Source organism: Erythrolamprus reginae, chromosome 1, assembly GCF_031021105.1.
Source record: "Erythrolamprus reginae isolate rEryReg1 chromosome 1, rEryReg1.hap1, whole genome shotgun sequence".
NCBI lineage: Eukaryota > Metazoa > Chordata > Lepidosauria > Squamata > Dipsadidae > Erythrolamprus > Erythrolamprus reginae.
Genome location: NC_091950.1, coordinates 207,909,016 through 207,934,353, shown reverse-complemented (window position 1 = coordinate 207,934,353; position 25,338 = coordinate 207,909,016). Strand labels below are relative to the sequence as shown.

The window sequence follows — 25,338 nt, the reverse complement described above, 5'->3', positions numbered from 1 at the left end:
ACTTCTGAACCATCAATTTTTTAAATGATGGGGTATGAACATGCACTTATTGCACAAATCACATATTAAAGATCTGGAAATCCAGCAAGACAGGCTGCTCTTCTCAAGAATGTTTATTTGAACAGTCGAACTCCCCCTCTTAAAGCAGCAAGATATTTATATCAAATAACCATCCCCCAAATCTAAAGGGCACTAACCTTAGCACACTGCAACACACTTCTTGGCTGTTTTTTTTTTTGGGGGGGGGGGTGATGCAAAAAAAAAAAAGAGCTGAGATATGCCCCTGTGGACAATGGCCATTGAAACTATATCTTATATTTTGCTGTACTGCATCTCCTTTTAAGGACACAGACTCAATTTATAACATCTTGCCTAATAAAATATCTGGAAAATATTGATCTTTTTTAAAATACAGTATACAATCACTGTTATCAGATCACTACAAAATAGTTTCTTTGAATGTGGCCTAATTTTGCTGTAATATATGTAAAATTAGGTGAACTTTATACAACATGCTATTTTCTTGCCCATTAAATGTGAAAAGTTCATTTCCTAGCAAAGTAATATAAACATTTAAAAGCTGTTGTATAAATGTTGTGCACCATGGATTAGTATGAATGAAATTGTAATTTTATAATTGCCTTCTTAAAACCTTGACTTTCCATTTGGAGCAAAACAAAACTTCCATTTGTTATCTGCTCAAGCAGTCAGGTTCAGTGTTCACGAAATGATGGAGCAAAGCTAGCAATCCAAGGTTTTACAAAAGATTCAGGAATAAAATGCGGTATAAAATAAGTCAATAAACTAACCAAAAACAGATTTCATATTTTCAAATATTTTGGAAATATTTAAGATTAACCTTGAAATGTAGCAGTTAAAATAAAGCAAAACAAATGTATTTTATTACAATAGAATTTTATGGTATTTTTATGCGTCAAGTAAAATTTCCAACCTACTAATAGAATGCACTATTATAGAAAACTCCCACGTGGTTCAAATTGCAGCAGTACATAGCGTTCTATCTCCTTATCCTAGTTCTATTTAATGGCTCTCAAGATGAGGGAAATGCTTTGTGTACGGTATTGTATTGGCTATTACGTTGCATATAATAGTAGCAGCCCACAAAAGAACCCCAGTGTATTGCGTTGTATCCTATTGAGCAAGTTAAATATCAGTCTAGAATGTCGACTATAATAATGATGTTTTATTTCATATTAAACAATCACATGATTAAATAATTTTTCATGTTCTTTTCTTGTTTAGATTCCAAGAGACAAGCCTGGGACCTATATACCATGGGCTATCCAAGTTGATTAATCTTCTACTTATTTGTTTTTCAATGAAGTTGTGATTTCCTTACCACATAATGTTGTACATACCTCTTCAGAAATATATCATACGGTTTTAAATGGGACACACATTCCAAATAAATGTTTATAGGGCTGCATCTTCGTTGTCTGTCAAGGCAAGAATATTGGAACTATCTTTAGGATATTGTTGGCCAAACTTGTTCAGTTTGATCTTTAGAGTCATTTTCCAACCATTATTGACCAAACTTGATGCACCTGACACATTCCAGCCTGAGAGTAAAGCCGTAAGAGAAAATTATCTGAATGAACCCAGCAGAAAAAAATAATCTTAGCAGTTTCTCCATCTCTCTCCCTGTCTGATATGGTCATTTGGTGTTGCTTCTGATTTAAGGAACAAATTGTAACCGCTAAATGAGATGTAAAGAAAGATATTTTACATATTTTTCATTTTTATTCCTTTTCATTATTGTAAGCCATCTAGAGTAGCTCTAAAGTGTTTGCTTTGATAGAGGGCAAATGAATTTAATTTCTATTTAATAAATAAAATTAATTTACCTGCAGATGTATAATATTGTATTATAATAAATATATTATAAATATTACCTTTGTGGTAATAATGGGATACATATTTTAATGTTATTAACTATTGCTTATGAGATGTATACCTCATCTCATCAATTGAATGAGTTTCTACAGGTGTGAAGGGCTCCAACTGTTCAGGATGAGATAGTCAATAATAAATTAAAACAGCTTCTGTGGGAAAAGGAAACACAGAACTGAATGTGAGAAAACTATCATTGTGGACAATCTTATCTTGTGGGCAACTAAGGTAAACTTATCAATTACATCATATGCTAGAAGTGAAAAGTGGCTATCAACACAATTATTGAGGCAAGCAAGGCATTGGCGATTTCCAGTGCTATATTGGTCTGTAAGAAACCTGGTAATTAGCACTTGAAAAACAGCTGCATATTCTTTATAATGTTATATATTAAACATATTCCTTTGATCTTTCTTCATGAACACATTATTATGTCGGATTTTAGCAAAGTATGTAGTGTATTCTTTAATGAATAAAGATTGAATAACTTCCACTTGACAGCCTTTTATTAGAAACAATGCCTTAATCTAACTGGTAATTCTCATAATTTAGGGTCTTTTAAGAACCAATTGCAATACTGAGATTATTATAAAACCTTTATGTTCAATCTCAGCATCATTCCCACTGCACTAGAGAGTTGACATTACTATGAAAAGGACAAATCCATTCTGATATATTGAACAGAGATCTTTACTTCCAGCCGTGAAAGTTTACTATTGATAGCTAAGCAATGAAGTTTTAATTCGAAATCACATGAGAAGTTAACATTATGGAATAATCCCAAATTGAAATTCAGGGGAGATGTTTAAACTAAAATATTTCTATCCAAGGGTTCAATGCTTTGATAAAATGTGATTGCTCTAAAGACTATGAGACATTGTAGGCTGACTATGGCATATCTACATTTGCTTGGCAATATACAGTATATAATTGAAACATCTGCTAACCAAGCAATATGATCTGCACACAAAAGTAATTTTGGGGTACAAGAGCAAAAACTGGTTTAAAAAGTTACCGGTAAATTCTAGAATTTGTCATCTCATAAAGAGTTTTGACTCTTTCAAGAGAGGGACATAGCAAGAGGATAATTTTATGCAGATGGAAATGTATCTTCTGGTATTAAGAAAAGGATGCTTATCTTGGAAAAGTCTGGTCTAACAATAGGAAGAGGAAACATATTTTTCTACATAGTCTACATTTAAAGTTAAATGTAAGGATTGCATGTACAGGGGGTGGACAAAAAAATGGAAACACCTTGAAAAGGACAGCTGTGCAACTAAGATGCTATTCCATAGTATAGCGTTCTTCTTCACAGGAAACTTACGAACAGATGGTTTTTCCTAAGAAAGCAAGGCAGATCTCAGCTGATGAAAAGAGTATCCTGGTCCTTTTTTCATAGGGCAGGTGATTCAGCTAACCCAATGTTCCTCAAATAGGGGATGCCCCCCTTGGGGGGGGGGCACAGAGCGATACCAGAAGGGGCCCGTGACCCCGGGAACATGCTTTTTTTGCCACAGGGAGTAAGGGTTTTTGCACTGAACAATAGCAGACAGCACAGAGTAGGAGATATGAAGTGCATATAACAAACCTTAAGAGACACCATAGAAAAATATTTAACAGGGATGAAAAGAAAGGAGTGTTAATGAGACAAATGTAAGTCTCTTGAAAGCTAAGGTGAGGATATATGACGAAGTGTATGTAGCACTTGGCTTCACTGTGATTACGGTGAGACAAGAAAAGACCACTGTTTACCATGTCTAAATGTTGGCAGAGGACAGCATGAAGCCAAATAAATTAAGGCATCACTTAAACACATTACACCCCAATCATTCTGATAAGCCGCTTGAGCTTTTTCAGTGAAAATGTGCTGATATTGCAAACAGTCGTCCCAGCAGAGTTGGGGGGGCGCGCAAAGTGTCACTTCTTCCTAGGGGGCAAGTAACAGAAAATAATTGAGAAACACTGAGCTAATCTTTGGTTAGGATGCAGGAAGGCCCCAAAGGACTGACTGGACTCTCACTCACGTCCAGGTTGTTATTAAATCACCTTACCCAACCAGGTGCTTTCCAAATATTTATTTTTTAATCAAATCTCTATAGGATACTAATAGGTTGTATAAGTAGGCAGAGTGATGCACTTATGCACACACCTTGTAGACCTCTTAGAAACAGGAGATCAACTGTAGACAGTTTAAGGTTAAAGTTTTTGTGGTTTGCGGAAGAAACCAGTCAGGTAGTGCATTCCAGGCATTGATCATTCTGTTGCTGAAGCTGTATTTTCTGCAGTCAAGTTTGGAGTGTTTACATTTAGTTTGAATCTATTACGCGCTCATGTATTGCTGCAGTTGAAGGTGAAGTAGTCATTAACAGGAAGGACATTTTGGTATGTGATGTTATGAACTATTTAGATTAGATCGGAGCAACGTAGTTGTTAATTGTTTTATTGCAGTATTTCAAGTCTGGTGGGGTAAGGTATTTTGCTGCGAGCAGAGGAGTGAAGGACTCTCCTTGTGAAATATTTCTGGAGTCTCGATTGTATTAATGTCTGATATGCAAGGCAGGTTCCAGACACTTTTGTGGAAAATTGGATTTTTTGCAGTCTGATTCACACAGTAGTATCGGACGAAATACCGGGTGACTGCTTCTACCTGAAGAACAAAGCGAGCTGTGTGACCTTGGGTCATTTCCCCATCCCGCCCTCGGCCGCCAGTCCTAGGAAGCAAGAAAGGACAAGCCACTCCAGAAACCTCGTGAATAAAACAACAGGGCCTTGTCGAGTGAGGGGAAAACGACAGAGCTGACTCTCCTTCTGTCCTTTTCCATGGCGGGAAAGTAACAAACCAGGCGCTGCTTTTGATAGCGTTCATATACAGTATCTCATCTCCCTGCCGTAAGTGACGCAGGCCCGAAGGGTTATTGCTGTGGGTTTTTTACCCCTCCCCGGGAGGTGGGGCGTTCTCCGTAAGTTCTCGCGACACTTCTGCTTCTCGCGAGAGGTTGAAGGGGGCGGAGACTGAAGATACTACTGCCTCCCAGCCACCTCTCCGTCCTCCTCGCGTCGTTGGTAAAGCTCGTGCTCTTTGGACGTTCCTTTCCTGCCTTAAAAGTCGGTGAGGCTCGAGACGGGGGTGGGGAGCGTTCGGAACGCGCACCTTTGGTAGTAACGGCCGCGCTGGTCGGCCCTCTTTCCCCCCCTCCTCCCTCCCCGACGTCCTCTGGCGCGGCCTGGCCTGACCTGTCGGGTAACAAAGCGGCGGCCTCTGTTTGGTTGGTGACGCCGCCGCTGCCGCCGTCGCGGGAGAGACAGGGAGAGCGGGAGAGGGAGAGAGAGAGACCAGAGGCGGCGGCGGCAGCGGCGGCGGCGGTGGTGGCCGGGAGGAGCAAGCGGGATTCTAGCCTAGCCGTGGCGGTGCTTGTGAGAGACATCCCCCCTTCCCTCGGCCATCGCTTCCACCTCCTGCAGCAGCGGCCGCCTCCGCCCGGAGGGCTCGGTGGGTAAAACGAAGGGAAGGGAAAGAACGAAGGGGGCGCTGTGGGAGACGAAAGGAGGAGGGGTTGTGCGGGGGGGGGAGAGAGTGCTTCCCCCCCCCTTTCTACCCTAGACAGCTACGTTAGGGAGAAAAGGAAAAAAGAAAAAGAAGCGCCACATCACGTCAACCGGGCTGCTCTTTTGTGGTGCGGGCTGTAACGTAGCGAGAAGGAAGGTTGCCAGGTCTCCCGAGGCTCCCTGGGCGGAGCTGGAGGAGGAGCCTGCTAGTAACTTGATCAAGCGAAGGCGAGAAATATAAATATTTCTCTTTCCTTTAACCCGATTACTGTATTACTAACCCGGTTTTCCCCCTAGTGTATCTCTCCTTCCCTCTATCTATCTACCTACCAACCTACCTACCAATCTCTATATGAGAGATGGCCCTCTAAGTAGGTTGCGCTCTTTTCTTGGCTATCCAGCTTTTTAAGAATATTTTTTTTCCTTTAATAGACTAAAAACAGAAAGGGAAAAATAAACATTGCGTTTAATATTTCCCCCCCTCCCGGAAGACTTGAGAATGGGCCTTGTAAGAAATGGCTTTGGGAAACAACCAAACTCTTTACTAGATGCTCAGTAAACTCTAGGATTAAGTATTGTATTAATTAATTAAATAAATAAATAAATAAACAAATAAATGGACACACATCACATGCATGAACACACGCACATTTTATACCATTTATATTAGGGAAAAATAGGAATGTTCTATCCATTTTTTAGAATAGTACAGGAAATCATTCTGCCCTGCTTCCTGATTATTTCAATTTTAGGGGAAATCCACTTACCTGGTGGTATAGGCAAGCCACATGGGAGAAATGTTTAAATTCATCCTATGGAACCAAGATTGCCACCAGCAATGGAAATGGGGCAGATAATCTCACTACCCTTTTTGCTCTCCTTTGCCCCCATGCTTCTCGAAGGAATCTTAATTTGTGATTTTAACTCCACCCTAATTTATGTAATGCGGAAGAAACATTTTGTTTCTTTTTGTATTTTTGCCTGCATGTGAATCTCCTCCCTCTTTTTGTGCTCCTTATTAATGTTCAATATTTAGTGTATGCATTTATAGTAATGTAAATCGAATTGAACCTACCCTTTTTACTTGTAGAAAGGAGATATATATATTTACAGGACAATCTGGGTTGTAGTCCTTCCTAATTAGCTACTTTTTATATACATTTAGCTTTCCAGAATTTGTATTGAGGATAATAGTCATAATGCACATGAATGGAATTAGTTTCTGAAAGACTCTTGTGGGTTATTAATAATTTTGCCTTACTATTACTGATTTTAGTGTAAATGCTGACTTGTCCTTATTTTATGTTAGTAAAGAACATTAGTAAAATCACAAAGACTGAGAGCCTTTAGTATCAAAACAAAACTTACCCCTTAATTAATTTTGAGGCTTCAGTAACGATAATTGTTCCAACTTCAATCTGAAATTCATTAAATTACTGGTTCACATGTTACTGAATTTGAATTTCCAGTGTGATTTTGAGAATTAATTAATTAATTTATTTATTTATTTATTTATTTATTGGATTTATATGCCTACAATTATGTCACAGCTTTGACATTGAGACAGTGATAGGTAGACATAGTCTGAAAAGAGAAAAAGGAATTTCATATTAAATATATTTCTGGATGAATAAAGTTTGATTGATCCATCAGGTTGAGTCATGAAAGATTTTTTTGGACTGTAGTGGATGTGAACAGTGTTACCTGTTAAGAAAAGCTTGCGTTGTAGTATTAATTATCTTAACAGCATTTATTCATTGCCTCTTAGCCTTAAACAGCAATTTATATATTGATAGAAATTAATTATTTCCTACTTTCCACTTTATAATTAACAATATCTTATACAAAAGAAAAATAGTATTTATAGGCAAAGTGGCAGCAAGGGAACTTGTTTAAAAATTGCTATAATATTTAATCCAGGAGATACAGATAATCCCATAATCTAGTGAGCAAATGCTCCTACTAGTCTTCACAAGAAAAATAGCAATTTTTGCCTGTTGCAGTTATGCAAGTCATAGCATTTGTGTGGTGGTGTCACCAGGAAGGTTTTCACCATTCTGTCCTCATAGTGATAGAGCCCCCTTCACTAGTTACAGCAACAGTAACAGAAGGTGTGAGTGCCTTGTTTCTGTTTGTTCCTATTCCTACTTAGAACACTTTTAATAATAGAATTAATTAGAACAGACTGAACTAGAACAGTTTATAATAGAGAAGTGAATTTTAAAACAACTTCCTAGCTGATGGCTCACTAAAGGAGATGAGAGGAAGCTTTTCTTAAGATAGGGCAGTTTAAAAGCATACTTGGTACTTAGACTATCCAGTCTCACAATAGAAAAGATTACAACTGCTCCCGAACTATGCTATAAGTAAGCCTTCAAAGACAAGAGACAAACTGACTATCAAGATAGACTCTTAATCAGAAATTACCAATGCAAAGAATGCCTTTTAATTCCTGCTGTGAAAATTGCAGTTCTCTAGAAAGTTGCCTTTTTCTCTCAGTTGTGCAGGAGTGAGATGTTCCTAAAGTTCTCTTTAAATGCAATAGGAATTAACTTGAGATAAGATTACATGTGATTGGTCTTACTTGTTATGCAATAATAAAACTGCCATCTTGATGACTATAAATCACTATTTTGCAGTTAACAAACTTGTTTCTGATTAATATTCCAGTTTTAAATATAAACGTGGTTTAAGACTCATTTTAATGACATTATAGACATGGCAATTTTGGGGATGGTAAAAACCTGTATAAGTTGCTAAGTTTGACAAACTCTAGTTTAGATAGTAACTACCTTGACCAAAATCTTTCTAAATCCTTAAGTATTACTTTCTTAATCAATATATCTTCAATTTATTTCTTATCACAGGGTGTCTTTTATGAATAATCAAAAGCAGCAAAAGCCAACGCTATCAGGCCAGCGTTTTAAAACTAGGAAAAGAGGTAAGCATGATCATATGGCTATTAAATCATTTTTTTTAATCAATTACAAATTACCACAGTAAAGATTGATGATTTTATTTGTGAAACTTTTTGAATCTTATTCAAGTCCTATTGAAAACATATTTTTATATAGCATAACCATAGAATCAACCTCTGGTTTTTTCCTTATTACTAATTGAAATAATTAGTAATATACTTCAATTAAAATCTTAATGTTCATGAATCAGGTCCTAATTCCTATTCCTAGTGACTGATTTTTAATCAGTCTGACAATTGTATTTCATGTTCATGCAGGACTGTTGAGTTAATGGAATCTGTATTTGAGGAAATGTGCATTTTTACTTCTTAAAAAAAGTTGGTTGCTAATAAACAGAATAATTGGGCAATCTGAGGAAAGATTTAGCTAGGGCAAGGTGGTCAAACTCGCGGCCATACCCAGTTTAGTGAAGGGGGGGAAGTCCTGATACATCACATGATACCACTGTGACAACAAAAGTTGGACACCCTGAGCTAGGATCATACTATATTTCATTTTATGCTGCAAGTACGGCTAGTCCTTAGCTGACAGAGCCCCAGATTTCTGTTGCTATGCAAGGTAGTTAAACATTGCATCCCATTTTATGTCCTTTTTTTTGCCACAGATAAGTGAATCACTGCAGTTGTTAAGTGAATCATGCAGCTAAGCAAATCTGGCTTCTTCCGACTTTGCTTGTCGGAAGCTGTCTGGGAAGGTCACAAAAGATGACCACATGAGCTACAGTGCAGTTTTTAAATTTTATCATATAACAAATATATTGTCTTACAGTGGTTTAAATGTTAATGTCCAGCCATTCAAGGACAGAGGTGGTCTATGTTGAAATAATCAGACATTGATTTTTTCAGCATAGACATAGATGCTAGTTGCCAGGTGCCTGAGTTTTGATCACATAACCATGGGGATGCTGCAACAGTTGTAGGTGTGAAAACTGGTCATAAATCACTCTTTTCAGACTGAATAGTTATTAAAAAATGGTTGTAAGTTGAAGATTAACTTACAGTATTTAATTTTATCATATATAAAACTGCTGTGATAGAGATTGAGTTCTGGAACAAGAGAATAACCCTGATTTTTATCATAGTTGAAAGAAATATGGACCCTCTCTTTACACGGTATCATGTTTATGAAGGAAAACTATATTGCCTAAGTGCCTGTCAATTTGAGGAGAAATTTAATGTAAACCATTTCTCGTTTTTTATTAATTTTTCTGTAGATTATTTACCTTTGAATTTACAAATATAACAATGATACTTTAAAAGGTGTTTCTCTTCAGTAATATAGTTCTTGGGCACATTGTCTGAGAATAACCCCCATTGAATGCAACAAAGGATATTTTTATTATTACTATGGGATCCTTGACTTTCCTTTTGGCTGATCTGATTCTCAACATCACATGAATAACTCCAGTTACTCTGATTTTCTTTTCAGATACATTTACTGTATTACTTTTTTATTGCAGATGAAAAAGAGAGGTTTGACCCCACTCAGTTTCAGGACTGTATTATTCAAGGTTTAAATGAAACTGGCAGTGATTTGGAAGCAGTAGCAAAATTCCTTGATGCTTCTGGAGCAAAACTTGATTATCGCCGCTATGCAGAGACACTCTTTGACATCCTGGTGGCTGGTGGAATGCTGGGCACGTATCTTTATTTTGTTCAATTTTTTTATTAATTTAACAAAACATAAAATACAAAGATATAAAGAAAGATAGAAGATAAAATGGGGGAGGAATAGGGGAATAGAAAAGGTTAGATGGGGAAAAGAAAAAAAAGCAAGTATCTTTATTGACTGTTCAGTTTATGATCACATGGATGCATTATGAAAACTAATTAATTTCAGAATTGCTTGTACATCTATATAATTAGAAAGTGATTGTAGTATTTAAAGCAAAATATAGAATAGAGGCGATGTATGCTGCATTGCGATCATTTTAACATGGCAGCTAGAATAAAAATCATGGCTCAAATTGGATCTGAACATAGTTGGCTTTCATTATTCTCCAAAAATACTGTAAGATCATTTGCATACAATGCAGTTTCTAGAAAATTGAATTTCATTTGCAATAAATCAGGTGTAATATGAATTGTTTAAACTTTGTTTCAGCAAAGATGATCTTGTAGACCAAAACAACTTTTATTACAGTTTTTCTTATAATTGAAATATTTTTTATTTGTAACAGCCCCAGGTGGTACCCTGGCAGATGACATGATGCACACAGATGTCTGTGTATTTGCTGCACAAGAAGACCTAGAAACAATGCAAGCATTTGCTCAGGTTTGTGTGTTTTATTTTATTGATCCTATCTTTTACAGTATGATACGTTGGCATATAAAACTACCCCACCAGAACAACCCTGTGAGGTGAGTTTAGCTGGGAGAATGACTAGCTCAAAGTCCCCAGCCATCTTTCAAGGCAGAACTAGAACTCACGCTCTCCTGATTTGCAGCCTGTTGCTTGAACCACCTCACCAAACTTTATCTATTTTATAGGTCTTTAACAAGCTGATCAGGCGATACAAATACCTGGAAAAAGGCTTTGAGGATGAAGTTAAAAAGGTAATGAAAACTAGATTTTTACCTTTATCTTGTGCCAAAGTAGATTATATAAAAGTAGTACTAGAGTGACTGCTTCTGCTGGTCATTTTTTAGTGTGGGGGAAAAAAGTTTCATTCACATTATAACAGTTTTAGTGCATGTGCACATGTGGAAGAGAAAGGAATTACAAATATCTTTTGAGCAATGTAATGTGGAAAAGTGATGGTCTTTTGATGACTGCCACATATAATCCTTTTATGGCTTCAGTATCTACAAACATTCAAAATGTTTGTAACTGTATTTCCTCTTGCAGTTGCTGCTCTTCTTGAAAGGTTTTTCAGAGTCTGAGCGGAACAAACTGGCCATGCTGACGGGTATTCTTCTGGCCAATGGGAATCTTAATGCATCAATTCTCAACAGCCTGTATAATGAGAATCTTGTTAAAGAAGGTAATTACAGAAATCTTGCTTCTGATGCAGTTTCTTCCATAGAAGAAACAACACCCTCACTTATTGTTGTTCACATGCTATTTTGATAGTACAGATTTGTCCTTTGTCTTATGACCAGTCACTTAGCTATTGTTTGAAGTTCAAGTGGAGTCCTTAAAGTTCCTTATAACTGGTTGAGACATTCAGCAACTGGCCCACATTTATGGTAGATTTGCAGTGTCTCGATCATGTGACCAAATTTATCCTGTTTTTGTGGGAAATCATTTCTTTCCGGGTTTTGAAAAAATCTCCATAATGAACAATGGGTTTACTTTTGCAACTGTGGAGTCATTTAGATCAAGGTTATTTGCTTAGTCACTATCAGGAAAAAATGGTAAAATTGAGTCGATCATGTGATGGATGACCTGCTTTACAACCATCAAGAGTAATGATCACAATGGGCAGCCTTTATTACAGAGACAAATTGATAATTAACTCTGTATTAATAAATATTGTACATTCCATTTAAAACTAAAATTAGTTTTAAATATAAGCTACTGATATATGACAAGAGCAAAAATAATATTAAATAGCATTTGAGTCTAAGGACCATTGTATTTGCTTTGTCACCATAGAAATTTATTGAATCCCATTGCGTTACGTAGTTTTATGTAACTGTTGACCCCATCTCTAAGGGAAATGGGTTAAAAAGAGTGAAAAATAAATGAATCATACTTTTCTAATGATTTTAAGATATTCAGCTTCTGCAAGCAGCATGTCTTTCAGTACTGGTAATAGGGTAGCAAAAACTGTTGAAAATACTGCTGAGTATAATCTTGATTATTGAGACTCACTTTGACACTTTCCTCTTGGAAAGTCTATTGTAAGTTATAATGTATGAAAAGGAGGTTCCATGATCTAAATGTATTTATAGGCTAGATTAAAGGTTTGTACCCATTCCCACTGACATCTTAAAAAGTAATTGTGTGATTTTCTGTGCAGGTGTTTCAGCAGCCTTTGCAGTAAAATTGTTCAAATCATGGATAAATGAAAAAGATATCAATGCAGTTGCTGCTAGCCTTCGTAAAGTCAATATGGATAATAGGCTGATGGTAAGTGGATAGACTTTTATAGTCAAAGTGAAACGTGTTACTCAAGCAGAGAATAGGGTTTTGCTATATACCAGGAATCGGCAACCTGTGGCTCTAGAGTTGCATGTGGCTCTTTGGGCCCCCTGCTGTGGCTTCCTGTCCCATCACTGGCTGGCCTTGTCTTCCCCTTCCTCACCTGGCCTGAGAAGGTAAGGACAACAATGGGAATGGAGAAGCAGCCGGACCCGATTCTCTGCCTGTCGGAGGCTTTCCTTTGGGCGACTCTCCTTTCCTTCCACAACCCTTCTCCCCCTCCTCCCCTTGTAGGCGGGGAGCATAGCAAGGCGATGATCAGATCTTTGGGACAGGAGAGAAGCGGCCCTGTAGCTGCCTTCACTCCATATTTGCATATAAAGCAGCCTACTGTTCCTGCTGCTTTGGGCTGGAGCTCATGCCCTCCCTGCTCTGCTGAAGACCTGCAAGGAGGGGAGACAGGACATGGCAAGGCAATGGGCGGGATCCCTAGGGCAGGAGAGAAGCTGTGTACAAAGACTCGAAGCGAGCGGCTGCCCATCCTCCACATGCGCTTTTGCTGCACTTTGGCGCTCTCTTGAGGGTCTTCCTGCAAGGGCCACAGCCTGCCAAGAAGTTGCGAGAGGGGGATGAGGGTCGCCCAAAGAGAAGCCTCTGCTGGGGTTGGCAATCGTTCCTCAGCACAGAGAGAAGAGGGAGAGAGGGAGAAAAAGAGATGGGAAAAAGATGGGGGGGGAGAGAGATGTGGAAAGGGAAAGAGAAAGAAAGATGAGAGGGAAGGGAGGGAGAGAGATAAAGAGAGAAAAGAAAACAAAGCCACAAAACCTGGGTAGGTGTAGCTGGGGGGTGTCGTATGACTCAGTGGAAGTGACATCGAGTTGGCAACACCCACCCAGGTTTTGTGGCTCCATGTGTTTTGTTTTCTCTGGGAAACAGGTCCAAATGGCTCTGGCTGCCGACCCCTGGTATATAACAAGAACATTGTTTTTAGCTTATAGGGGTTCCTTTTCTGCTACTCGGGGACTGTTCTGGATACATAGGGTCATGCCTTTAGCACATCTAATTCACTATTGCATATTTAATTTTTTAAAATCTTCTGAATTTGGTATCTTCATTATAATCGCTCTAGTTTGGCATTTTGGTATATTTGATTAATCTTGATTTGAATTCAGTGTCTTAATACATCTTTTGATATAGTATGATCCTCAGGGGACCCTGATAGGGAAATGTATGGTAATAAAAACTAAGATACTGTATATGACTCCTCATCTCTACCTTCTCAGCAGATAGGAAAATTAATATTATTTAGAGTATTTCCATGCATCAAATGAGGACAATTTTTTTTTATAAGCATTTTCATGTATAATTTTTTAATATTTGCAAAAAAAACCTACATATGTTTCAGGAGCTCTTTCCAGCCAACAAGCAAAGTCTTGAACACTTTACAAAATACTTCACTGATGCAGGATTGAAGGAACTTTCTGAATATGTTCGGAACCAGCAGTGCATAGGGGCTCGTAAAGAATTACAGAAAGAACTTCAAGAGCAGATGTCACGAGGAGATACTTTTAAGGATGTAAGTATAGTTAGCTGGCAAGCATAGATAAATTATGTAAGAACTTAACAGAGTAACAGAATTATGGAAATGGCATTTTTAACTGAGTCCCTAATGGTACACATTAAGGTTGTTGTTGTTGTTATTGTTATTATTATTAATTAGATTTGTATGCCACCCCTATCCGGAGACTATAATAGGACAATAATGGTTTTGATAAGTTAAATTAAGATTCATGAAATATCTTATTTAACTTCTTCAGTGTAAACTTTGTGATTTATTGAAAAATGCTAAGAAAAAGCTAATCAGCATTGACTGATCTCAAGCTCACTAACTTGAGACTTGGTTAACCTTTAGAAAAAGTTCTATTAGAAATCTTGGGGGCTGTTAGACTGAAAAATTGAACATATATCCTGAAAGAAGTGGCAGTTTACTTTCAGAAAACTGGATGGATATAGTCACAGTGATGTGAGGACAGCTCCAGGAGATCTTTTTACCTTTCAAGATCATTGTCAGTATATTTATTCTGCAGATATTTATTTTAGAAACTTAATAGTTCATGATAAATATTTGTATGCATAATGTTATGCATAATTGTACAGGTGTCCTTGACTTAATAACTATTTTGTTATTTTGACTTTTAACTATTTTGTTTAGTGACCAAAGTTCAAACAAAGTGACTTGTTTTCACATTTATGACTGTTGCAGTATCCCCAGAATCACAGGATCAAAATTCAGGCACTTAGCAACTGGCATGTATTCATGACAGTTGCAGTGCCCCAGTCATGTGATCATTTGTAACATTCCTAGCCATTTTCCAACAAGCAAAATCCATGATTTGCTTAACAACATGATTCATTGAAATGCTGTGGTTAAAAAAAGGTTGTAAAATAGGATGTAACTCACTTAGCAACTGCCTTGCTTGACAAAAGTATTTCATTGCTCTTTTGGCTGTTGTTAACAGAGTGCCTCAGATCTATGATTGCTGTCCACCCCTAAGGTGTTCAGATTTAATACTTCTTTTATGGCAATGGAGGAAAGACATTTGACTATCCTTGTATTTAAATTAATGTTCTGAACTTTCTACCTAAGATCTAGCAATTATTCTCTGCTGTTAATGTGCCTTGAGCAGAGCAGAAAAAATTAGTTTCAGAAAAAAAATACTCTTTCAGCCTTGAGTCTGATATTTCAGTGTGATGTTCAATAGCAATTCAAATTATGTTATAAGTGATGTTTTTTTACATTAAGCATACTGCTAAGTTTGCTTGCTTGTTAAATAAAATTGTTATTTTGCCACATAATTAAATTTAAATGAAGAATAATGACAACCCCACCATTTCAATTATCATTATTATTATTATTATTATTATTATTATTATTTATTAGATTTGTATGCCGCCCCTCTCCGAAGACTCGGGGCAGCTCACAACAACAATAAAACAGTGTGGCAATGTACACAAATCTAATATTTAAAAAGCATCTAAAAACCCATCATTTAAAAAACCATCAATATTCGTATGGTGAACTAAAGGCCAACACTATCAAATTCCTCTCCCCAATTTCCATACTTTCAGGTGGCAGATCAAAGAGGAAGCTATATTTAGATTTATTTGAACTTGAGTACAATGGTTAGTGTTCAGGATCTTGCTTGACTTGGATTATTGCATATATTGGTTTAAAGTCCAGTTTTAGTTCATTATGTCTGGATAAATGTCTGGACAAGGCTAATATGCAAACCCTGATTGCCTAGATCATACCATATGTCAAGGAAGAAATGAAGAAAAACAACATATCAGAACAGACTGTAATTGGCATCATCTGGTCTAGTGTAATGAGCACTGTGGAATGGAATAAAAAAGAGGAGCTCGTCGCAGAACAAGCCATCAAGCACTTGAAGGTATAAGCTCATTGATAGGATTATCTTTTAAATATTTTTTCAGTCTGTTGCAGATATCTACCATTCATCTATCTTTTTCAGGATGTTTTGTCAGGTTTTCCTGAAGTAATATTTTTCAGAGTAACCCTATTTTTAAAAAGTAGACAATGCTAACCAGAAACTACTCCAAAGATTCTAATATATTATATGTTTCTTGACAATATCTTTCTTTATAAAGATTAGAAAAGGCATCTTAAGCAAATAATATATACAGTAATACCTCATGATACGAGGAAACCCATGGAGATCCAAAGGGGAGAATGGGGCAGGAAAGACTGGAGAAAAACGGAGGAAACCCATGGAGATCCAGAGGGGAGAATGGGGCAGGAAAGACTGGAGAAAAATGGAGGAAACCCATGGAGATCCAGAGGGGAGAATGGGGCAGGAAAGACTGGAGAAAAACGGAGGAAACCCATGGAGATCCAGAGGGGAGAATGGGGCAGGAAAGAGTGGAGAAAAACGGAGGAAACCCATGGAGATCCAGAGGGGAGAATGGGGCAGGAAAGACTGGAGAAAAACGGAGGAAACCCATGGAGATCCAGAGGGGAGAATGGGGCAGGAAAGACTGGAGAAAAACGGAGGAAACCCATGGAGATCCAGAGGGGAGAATGGGGCAGGAAAGACTGGAGAAAAACGGAGGAAACCCATGGAGATCCAGAGGGGAGAATGGGGCAGGACAGGGTGGGGAAAAACGGGAGGAACTCAAGTCTGGAGGTGGGGCATCCCAGCGGCCGGCGTCAGGTTCGTAAGGTGAAAAAAGTTCGTAAGAAGAGGCAAAAAAATTCCAAACCCTGGGTTCGTATTTTGAAAAGTTCGTATGACGAGGGGTTCGTATCATGAGGTACCACTGTATTTTAATAACAATGACTAAGATGGCTAAGATGAAGCAAATGCTTAAATGCAAATTAGGATATTATTTATGACAAATAAGTGCTTCTGTCCAAGCCTGTAATACCAACTCATTACAATTCCAAAAGTCTCTTCCTGGAGTTTTACTTTTCGACCCCTCATATTAATATTAGTTAATAATATTTTTTTGTAGTTTGATTTTCTTGTAGCTTTCTCCACCCCTTACATAATATTATATTATAAAAATACTATAAAAAAGAAGAGATATCAAAAGAATATAACCATTTATTAATATATTATCAGTCTGTTTAATATAAAACTTAGAACCAAAATCACTCAAGGGAAGGTTTAGAGGGAGAGAGAGGAAGTAGTTGGAGAAGGGTAGAGATGGGGTGAAGAGAGGAAGGAAGGAAGATGGGAGAGAGGGGGAGAGGACTGAGAAAGGGAAATATGAACACAGACTGATAACCTATTAATATGATAGAGGTGCTGGTATGAAAAAAGAGGTTAGATAGAATTATGGAACTATGCTATTGATATGTTTTCAAGATACAGTATATGCATTAATATATGTATGGATATGGAGTTAAAAAATAAAAAAATCATTAAAAAAGGAATTTTTTACTGACAAAGCCTCTCCTATCTTCTCAGCAATACAGCCCTCTTCTTGCTGCCTTTACAACTCAAGGTCAGTCTGAACTGACTCTGTTGCTAAAGATTCAAGAGTACTGTTACGACAATATCCATTTCATGAAAGCCTTCCCGAAAATAGTGGTGCTCTTCTACAAAGGTAATATAACTAACCTATCTCTCTTGAAAGCAGAAGAAGTTAACATATAATCTTGGTTTCTGCTATTAATAAGCCAGGTTTATATGCTGCAATATATTGGCTGCTTCTTATTCCAGTAGGGTCTTTTAAATTGTAGAGATTAAATAATTCATAAGCAGTACAGCCTTTTTTATTGCAAGATAATTGTCAGATATTTATGTTTTGCTCTAGGGATTAATGTCTCACTTTTATGCTAAAAGTTATTGCATGGAACAGATTCTGTGAAATAAAGTTCTGTGAAAGTGATTTTTCTTTACAGCACTTTCCCACCATTGTCCAATGCTCAAAAAATGCCTGTGTTTTATTCAAAGAATGCCAGACCACATGCTGATTACCATGCATTTGCCAGCATTTTCCCCGATATATGTTCTGAATGAATCCAGAATTCCTTGGAGCAGATCTTCACTCTAATGAATATTCTGCTGTGGGGAAAAAAGAGCACAATTATTTTATTTCTCTGTTTCTTAAAAACTCCTCCATGAGGTTACAAATCCTTTGGGGAAGATGGTGGGTTTCAGAAGAAGAGAATGGCACTAGGCTTCCCTCTTGATGCAGCAAATGGCTTTGAAAGAAGTTTTTCTACAATTATATAAATTGCCAATAAAAACAATTTGTTGGTAACAAAAATTTGGATAAATTTAAATTGGTCTTAGAATCTCTATAATAGAGTATAAAATCAGAATCATTATGTTAAGTATTCAAACTGCTTCCCATATCTATAATTACAGCCCTCATTAGAGAAGTTAATTGGGGATAATTACATAAAACGTAGGTGGAATATCATGATGGTGGATCAGAATTCATGCTCAATAGCCTGTCAAGTAATCTGCCACTGCCCCAAAGTCTCAATTGCCTATGACCTCAGAAAGCCAGCTTAGGAACCATTTGCACTATCCTAGTATTGCATTCTGGGGAATGCAAAAGTTATATTTCTATATGTCCAGAAAGATTTCCAAATGTCTCCTTAAATCCACTCTGTGAGTTCAGTCATAAATCTTAGCATTTGTTAGTCACTTTCTTTAGCTGTCTTCCATAATCACAGTTAAACCTCCAATAACCATGAAGCAGACAGATATAGAACAGTAGATGGCACAGCAGTCCTCTAGATGTTATTTATCTCCAATCCCCCCCTTTGTTTTATCAGTATTCCCCAAGATTGTAGGAGTTTAGATTATATTCCATTCACCAATACATAGCTCCTTGAGCTTAAATTTCAATGTTGCACAAAATCTAACACTTTTTTCCAGTTTTTCGAGCATTTTAAAATGCTTTACAAAAATATTGCCAATAAAGTTTGAAAATTCGGTCTTTCTATAGTTTAAAATTTTTACCCTCTCCCTTTAATTCCTTTTCTTTCGGGACTATAATTTTTCTCTCTAATTGTTCACCACTTAAGCATTTCAAAAAGTCTCTTCCGGGATTAGGTTCTAAGTAAAAAAAGAATCATTTCACCCAGTTAAAATCACTGTTCACCTACACCACTCCAGCACATTCTGTTTCTTCAGCCGCCCCAGCTTCCTGGCAGCCCCTCATTTTTGTCATTGGGTGGGAAGGAATCCTTGGGTCCAGTTGGAGAGCTACCGTTCTCAGTGACCTGCAGAGAGCCCCTCCTTTCTTTGTCACTCCTATAGGGTGACTTAACCCCGGGGGGGGGGGGGCTCCAACAAGGAGGATTTGGTGCAAGTTCAAGGAGCCCCGCTCTTTGTATCCAATCTCACTGTGACATCAAACAGAAGTTGTTTTAGCAATTATTGTGAAGGGATGTCCTGAAATTCATTTTAATGTAGAATTTGATAGTTGGTTATATTTGGGAGAAGTGAGTCTTGAAGAAAATGTAGGAGTTTTTTCCCCTCTCAAGGAGTCACATACTGGATTACTGTAGAAAAAGTCTTGCCTTACTTAGAAGGCAAAGATGTAGTCCCCCGTTCATTTTTTGTGGGATGTGTTGCATGACAGTCCTGTTGTTTTGTTTTCCACAGCTGAGGTGCTCAGTGAAGAACCCATCCTGAAATGGTATAAAGATGCACACCTTGCCAAAGGAAAGAGTGTCTTTCTGGAACAAATGAAAAAGTTCGTAGAATGGCTCAAAAATGCAGAGGAAGGCAAGTAGTCCTACTCTTACTCAACTATTACTAGATAACCGGAATATCGTGCTCAAGCTGAAATATTTTCTTTGTCTTTCAGAATCGGAGTCTGAAACTGAAGAAGGTGACTAAATTGTCAAAATGTCAACAGTAAAGCAAACAGGAGCTGTAGATAAAGTGTCATGTTTCGTGTCCTTCTGATTCTTACATCCTACCTCCCTTTATCAAGCATGATATAAGGGCTCTCATAGCAAATTTGTTTGCGTTTTCTAGGGTCCTTAGAAAACACTGAAATTAGGTTTTTAAAACCATGTGTTAGTAGCTTACAGGAGCTCTAGATTTGATTCTTAACATTGCATTAATCTTTTCAGTTACATTCTACCTCCTGTATTTTCTACTGTAACATAATTTAAGGCCTTCCACAACTTAAATTCATTTTATCCCTGGGTTTTCTATAAAGGTTTACAGTAGACATGGAAAATGAAATTTGTTATAAAATTCTGTTTGCAGATTAAACTGTACAAGTATCCAAAATCTACAAACCATATTTGTTTGATTTTGTTTGAAAGAGAACTAGACTGAGAATGGATTCTCCTACACCACTCTGCCTTTTTCTATCAGCTTCTTGGTTTTGATACTCTTGCACTTTTTAGAAGGCCCTTAAAATGTCTCTTTGCGGATTAAGAGTTTTTTTCTCAGTAGAGTAACAATATTCCTTGCTCTTGATAAAAACACAAATAATGTGAGATTAAATCTTGCAATTGAATGCTATACAGAAATGATCTGTAGTGACCAGCTAAGAATGTATGGCAAGGAGAAAAAAGTGTTTTCTGACTTTTCTAGCTAAAAATTGATTTAATTCATAAGGTAGTTCATAATATGCAAATTATACAATGGTTTAAATTGAATCTTTAAAAAATTCTAAACAGGATATTTTAAGGCTGAAGCTCTTTTAATTCAGAGCATTTTGCTTGCTGATAAATTAATTTGTATTTTAGGCTCAAAATCTCAACATTTAATTTTTTTTTGTTTATATCTCCCAATTAACTGATACATCGCCCTCCTAGTAACTTCTTTTTGTGGAATCCTTGTTACAAGTGAATAAGTGACCAGGGAGACCTAGCCCAAGATTAGAGGAAAGAGGGTTATACAGGTGGGGTGCATTTGCCTAAACAACTTTTCTGCTGGCTTCTCCGTTGACTTTACCTGTGGGAAGCTTTGCGGGATGCCACAAATTACAATCATATGATTACTGCAATAATTGTGAGTGCAAGCAAGATGGCAAGGGCACAGATTACAATTGTCTAACCATGCAAATTGTTGGGATGACAACTTGTTCAATGTTGTTGAACATAGAAACATAGAAGACTGACGGCAGAAAAAGACCTCCTGGTCCATCTAGTCTGCCCTTATACTATTTCCTGTATTTTTATCTTAGGATGGATATATGTTTATCCCAGGCATGTTTAAATTCAGTTACTGTGGATTTACCAACCACGTCTGCTGGAAGTTTGTTCCAAGGATCTACTACTTTTTCAGTAAAATAATATTTTCTCATGTTGCTTTTGATCTTTCCCCCAACTAACTTCAGATTGTGTCCCCTTGTTCTTGTGTTCACTTTCCTATTAAACACTTCCCTCCTGAACCTTATTTAACCTTTTGACATATTTAAATGTTTCGATCATGTCCCCCTTTTCCTTCTGTCCTCCAGACTATATAGATTGAGTTCATTAAGTCTCCTGATAGGTTTTATGCTTTTAAGACCTTCCACCATTCTTGTAGCCCATCTTTGGACCCGTTCAATTTTGTCAATATCTTTTTGTGGGTGAGGTCTCCAGAACTGAACACAGTATTCCAAATGTGGTCTCACCAGCGCTCTATATAGCGGGATCACAATTTCCCTCTTCCTGCTTGTTATACCTCTAGCTATGCAGCCAAGCATCCTACTTGCTTTTCCTATCGCCTGACCATACTGCTCACCCATTTTGAGACTGTCTGAAATCACTACCCCTAAATCCTTCTCTTCTGAAGTTTTTGCTAACACAGAACTGCCAATACAATACTCAGATTGAGGATTCCTTTTTCCCAAGTGCTTTATTTTACTTTTGGAAACATTAAACTGCAGTTTCCATTGCTTTGACCATTTATCTAGTAAAGCTAAATCATCTACCATATTACAGACGCCTCCAGGAATATTAACCCTATTGCACACTTTAAAGTCATCGGCAAATAGGCAAACCTTCCCTACCAAACCTTCCCCTAAGTCACTCAAACATATTAAAAAAAATAGGACCCAGAACAGACCCTTGTGGCACACCGCTTGTAACCTGTCTCTGCTCAGAATACTCGCTATTAACAATAACTCTGATGTCTACGCTTCAGCCAGCTGCAATTCCACTGAACTATCCAGGGATTAAGTCCAACCTTCACTAATTTATCTATCAGCTCTTTATGTGGAACCGTATCAAAGGCTTTGCTGAAGTCCAGATAGGCAATATCCAAAGCGCCACCTTCATCCAACACCTTTGTGACAGTCAAAGAAATCAATGAGATTAGTCTGACATGATTTGCCTTCGGTAAAGCCATGCTGATTTGTGTCCAATAAGTTATTGGTTTTTAGGTGCTGATTTATCCTCTTTTTGAGTAGAGTCTCCATCATTTTAACTATAACTGATGTCAAGCTAACTGGCCTGTAGTTACCAGCTTCTTCTCTACTGCCCTTGTGGATAGGCACAACACTGGCCATTCTCCAATCCTCAGGAACATCTGTTAACTGGGATTGGTTAAACAAATTAGTCGGGGGTAGCAATGACAAATCTGAGTTCTTTAAGAATTTTGGGGTGTATGCCATCTGGACCCATTGCCTTATTTATCTTTAATCGTTCAAGTTCTTCTAAGACATCGGCTTCTAAGATCACCGGAGATGAATCCGTACAGCTGGAAGCAATGCTATATCCATCTATAGTATTATATTGTAAGGTGTCTTTTGAGAAAACTGAACAGAAGTAGCTATTGAAATGGTCAGCGATCTCCTTATTCCCATCAATGCATGTATTATTCCCGGTACTGAGCTTCGTGGTGCTGCAGTTTTTCTTCTTCCTGTCACTAATATAGCTGAAGAAGGTTTTATCCCCCTTTACAGGTTTGGCAATTTCTTCCTCTTTTGAGGCTTTAGCAGCATATATTATCTGTTTCGCCTCCTGTCTCATTTTATACACCTCTCTATCAGCTATACTTCCAGACTCTTTATACCTCTATAGGCAGCCTTTTTTGCATTGACTATAGCCCTTACATCATTGCTAAACCATAGCGGTTTCTTCTTCCTTTTACCTTTAGTTATTTGCCTTACATACAGTCCAGTGGCTTTTAGGATGGCCTTTTTTAATACAGTCCACTGGGTGCTCACTCCTGCCATTTTATCCCTCCCCTTTAATTCATTATTTAAATGTTCTCCCATTGCATTAAAAATTTTGTTTCTGAAATCCAACACTTTGGTTGCAGTATAGGATTGCTCACAATCAGTTTTTACATCAAACCACAAACATAGATGGTCACTGCAACCTAAATTTTCTCCCACCTTAACCTCTGAAACCTAATTTCCATTCGTAAAGACTAAATCTAGAATATTCTCCCCTCTAGTCGATGTCTTAACCAGCTGTGCCAGAGCTGCTCCTGTAAAGGCCTCTACTATATTCTTACTTTTGCATGTAAGGGCACTGGGGATATTCCAGTCAACATCAGGCATGTTGAAATCACCCATAACCACAATATCTCCCTTTACTGCCATTTGGGTAATTTCATCCACCATCTTGTCATATTCCTCAGATTGCCCTGGAGGCCTATAGATCACCCCAATTCTAATGACAGAACCTTCTTTATTTTGCATGCAAACCCAGAGTCTCCAGATCTTTACATGTATTTTGAATTAGTGTTATTTTTAGACTTTCCTTAACATAAATGGCTACTCCACCTCCCCTTCTCTATCCTTCCTATACAGTGTATATTCTAGTATGGATATTTCCCAGTCATTAGAATCCTTAAACCATGTCTGTTATGGCAACCAGATCCAAATTATCTTTAGATATTATGGCCATTAACTCACAGAGCTTGTTGCTCAAGCTTCGAGCATTCGTGCACATTACCCGAAGAACATTGTTTTCATTATTAGTTTGCCCTTTATCATCAACAACTACATCTATTTTATTTGCAGCTCCCTTTTCATAAGCTTCCAGAAACTGATTTATCCTCATTGGTTGGGGACAGAAATCATTGAAACTGGTTACTGAACAATTGGTCAATCATCGAGGATACCTTCACAGAATTAAGTGGTAGTAATGTTTGACATTAAATTACCAAGCTCAAGGTGACATATCGGGATTAGTGATATGTGTATTATCAATGGTGAAATAGTGTGATCAAAATTGGGTTCTCTTTAGATTGAAGTTGTATTTTGCCTTGCCAGGCAATCAAAACCAACATAAGGGGGTAAGGGCTTCAGTCACTATATTTGCCATTTTGACATTGCTAATCCTCATGATGTCCCTTCTAGCATGTACAAAGATATGAATGCATATTTAGGTAACATTTGGGGTTTTATGGCTGCATATCCATGTTTAATATGTAGTATAAAATCTGAAAGGGAATTTCTATACATTTGGAGTGGAAGATGGTTAGTGAAACCTGTTAAGGGAATATTGTCATAGTTTTCATTAGAAATATACTAAATCAGATCAATTAATGTTTAGTAAGATAAACATAGTTTGTTCTGAAGATGAAACTGATATATTTCCTAAAGCAGATTGCCACTTTTGAACATACATTTCTCTCAGTTCATATACATTTAGTTTTACCATCCTGCAGCTTTTATTCCATTTTACTAGGAAGGGAAATATTGTCATTGCAACTAGTCACCATTTTTATTAAGAGTCTAGCTATATTTATGGCTGTATACAAAATAGAACATAGAGCCACACAAAAAAATGAAAATGTTATCCATTCCATTGGCATTAAATTCAGAAAAGCCAAAAAATGCTAATACAAGCATTTTTTAAATTATTTAACTGCAGTAAACTGCACTAATAAAAATATTTCTTTGAAGTCCTCATCATGATTCTTGTTGACAAATTGTATTTGCCAATATATAGTGTTTAGGTTGGAGCTGGTTACCATTGCTCTGTAAAAGGCACATTGAGTTTTTTTATAAGATTGCTAAAGAACGCCAATTAAAACTGCAGAAATATTAAAATTCTCACAGGAAACAATGGAATTAAACCTCGCCTATCTGGGACAATATTCAGAATATCAAAAAATGTTCATTTCAAACTCAGATCACTCTGTATGTAACACATCCCTTATCGGAAACATAAATGAGAAAATACTTCATAGCATGTAGCACACCTGCATTTTTAGTTATCTTAAAACTGTCTATTCTCTATTTTTTTAAAAAAAAATTAAGACAGTTCAGTCAGTACATTGTGTATGGCAGTGTTTCCCAACCTTTTTTGAGCCGCGGCACATTATTCATATTTTCAAAATCCTGGGGAACATTGAAAGGGGGGGGGGGG

General features: G+C 37.3%; 2 protein-coding genes across 5 annotated transcripts in view; both read left to right on the top strand.

Annotated features, from left to right (window-relative positions):
• The window catches only part of AOX1 (aldehyde oxidase 1), a 56,515-nt gene extending 54,173 nt beyond the window's left edge, over positions 1-2,342 (top strand). The window contains exon 34 of the mRNA XM_070737629.1: positions 1,264-2,342. Within this exon, the coding sequence (XP_070593730.1) occupies positions 1,264-1,317 (54 nt within the window). The 3' untranslated portion in view covers positions 1,318-2,342. The remainder of the gene's footprint in view (positions 1-1,263) is intronic.
• Positions 2,343-4,897: 2,555 nt separating this feature from the next.
• On the top strand, positions 4,898-20,316 carry BZW1 (basic leucine zipper and W2 domains 1). Of its 4 annotated transcripts, XM_070732081.1 has the most exons (13): positions 5,037-5,163; positions 5,264-5,401; positions 8,325-8,398; positions 9,895-10,071; positions 10,615-10,709; positions 10,925-10,990; positions 11,283-11,418; positions 12,400-12,509; positions 13,927-14,097; positions 15,827-15,973; positions 17,513-17,651; positions 19,670-19,792; positions 19,875-20,316. In XM_070732081.1, exons 3-13 carry the CDS (start codon positions 8,335-8,337, stop codon positions 19,904-19,906), a joined length of 1,260 nt encoding a protein of 419 aa, XP_070588182.1. In that variant the 5' UTR covers positions 5,037-5,163; positions 5,264-5,401; positions 8,325-8,334; the 3' UTR covers positions 19,907-20,316. The 4 variants fall into 4 exon arrangements, with proteins under 4 accessions (XP_070588183.1, XP_070588180.1, XP_070588181.1 ...); XM_070732082.1 differs by lacking the exons at positions 5,037-5,163; positions 5,264-5,401 and adding an exon at positions 4,898-5,020; XM_070732079.1 differs by lacking the exons at positions 5,037-5,163; positions 5,264-5,401 and adding an exon at positions 4,902-5,016.
• The last annotated feature ends 5,022 nt before the right edge of the window (positions 20,317-25,338 follow it).

Coding starts and splice junctions, on each gene's coding strand:
- BZW1 (XM_070732082.1), top strand. CDS start 8,335: ATGAATAATCAAAAGCAGCAAAAGCCAACGCTATCAGGCCAGCGTTTT. Junction 11,419..12,399: donor TGAGAATCTTGTTAAAGAAG/GTAATTACAGAA, acceptor TTTTCTGTGCAG/GTGTTTCAGCAGCCTTTGCA. Junction 12,510..13,926: donor ATATGGATAATAGGCTGATG/GTAAGTGGATAG, acceptor CATATGTTTCAG/GAGCTCTTTCCAGCCAACAA.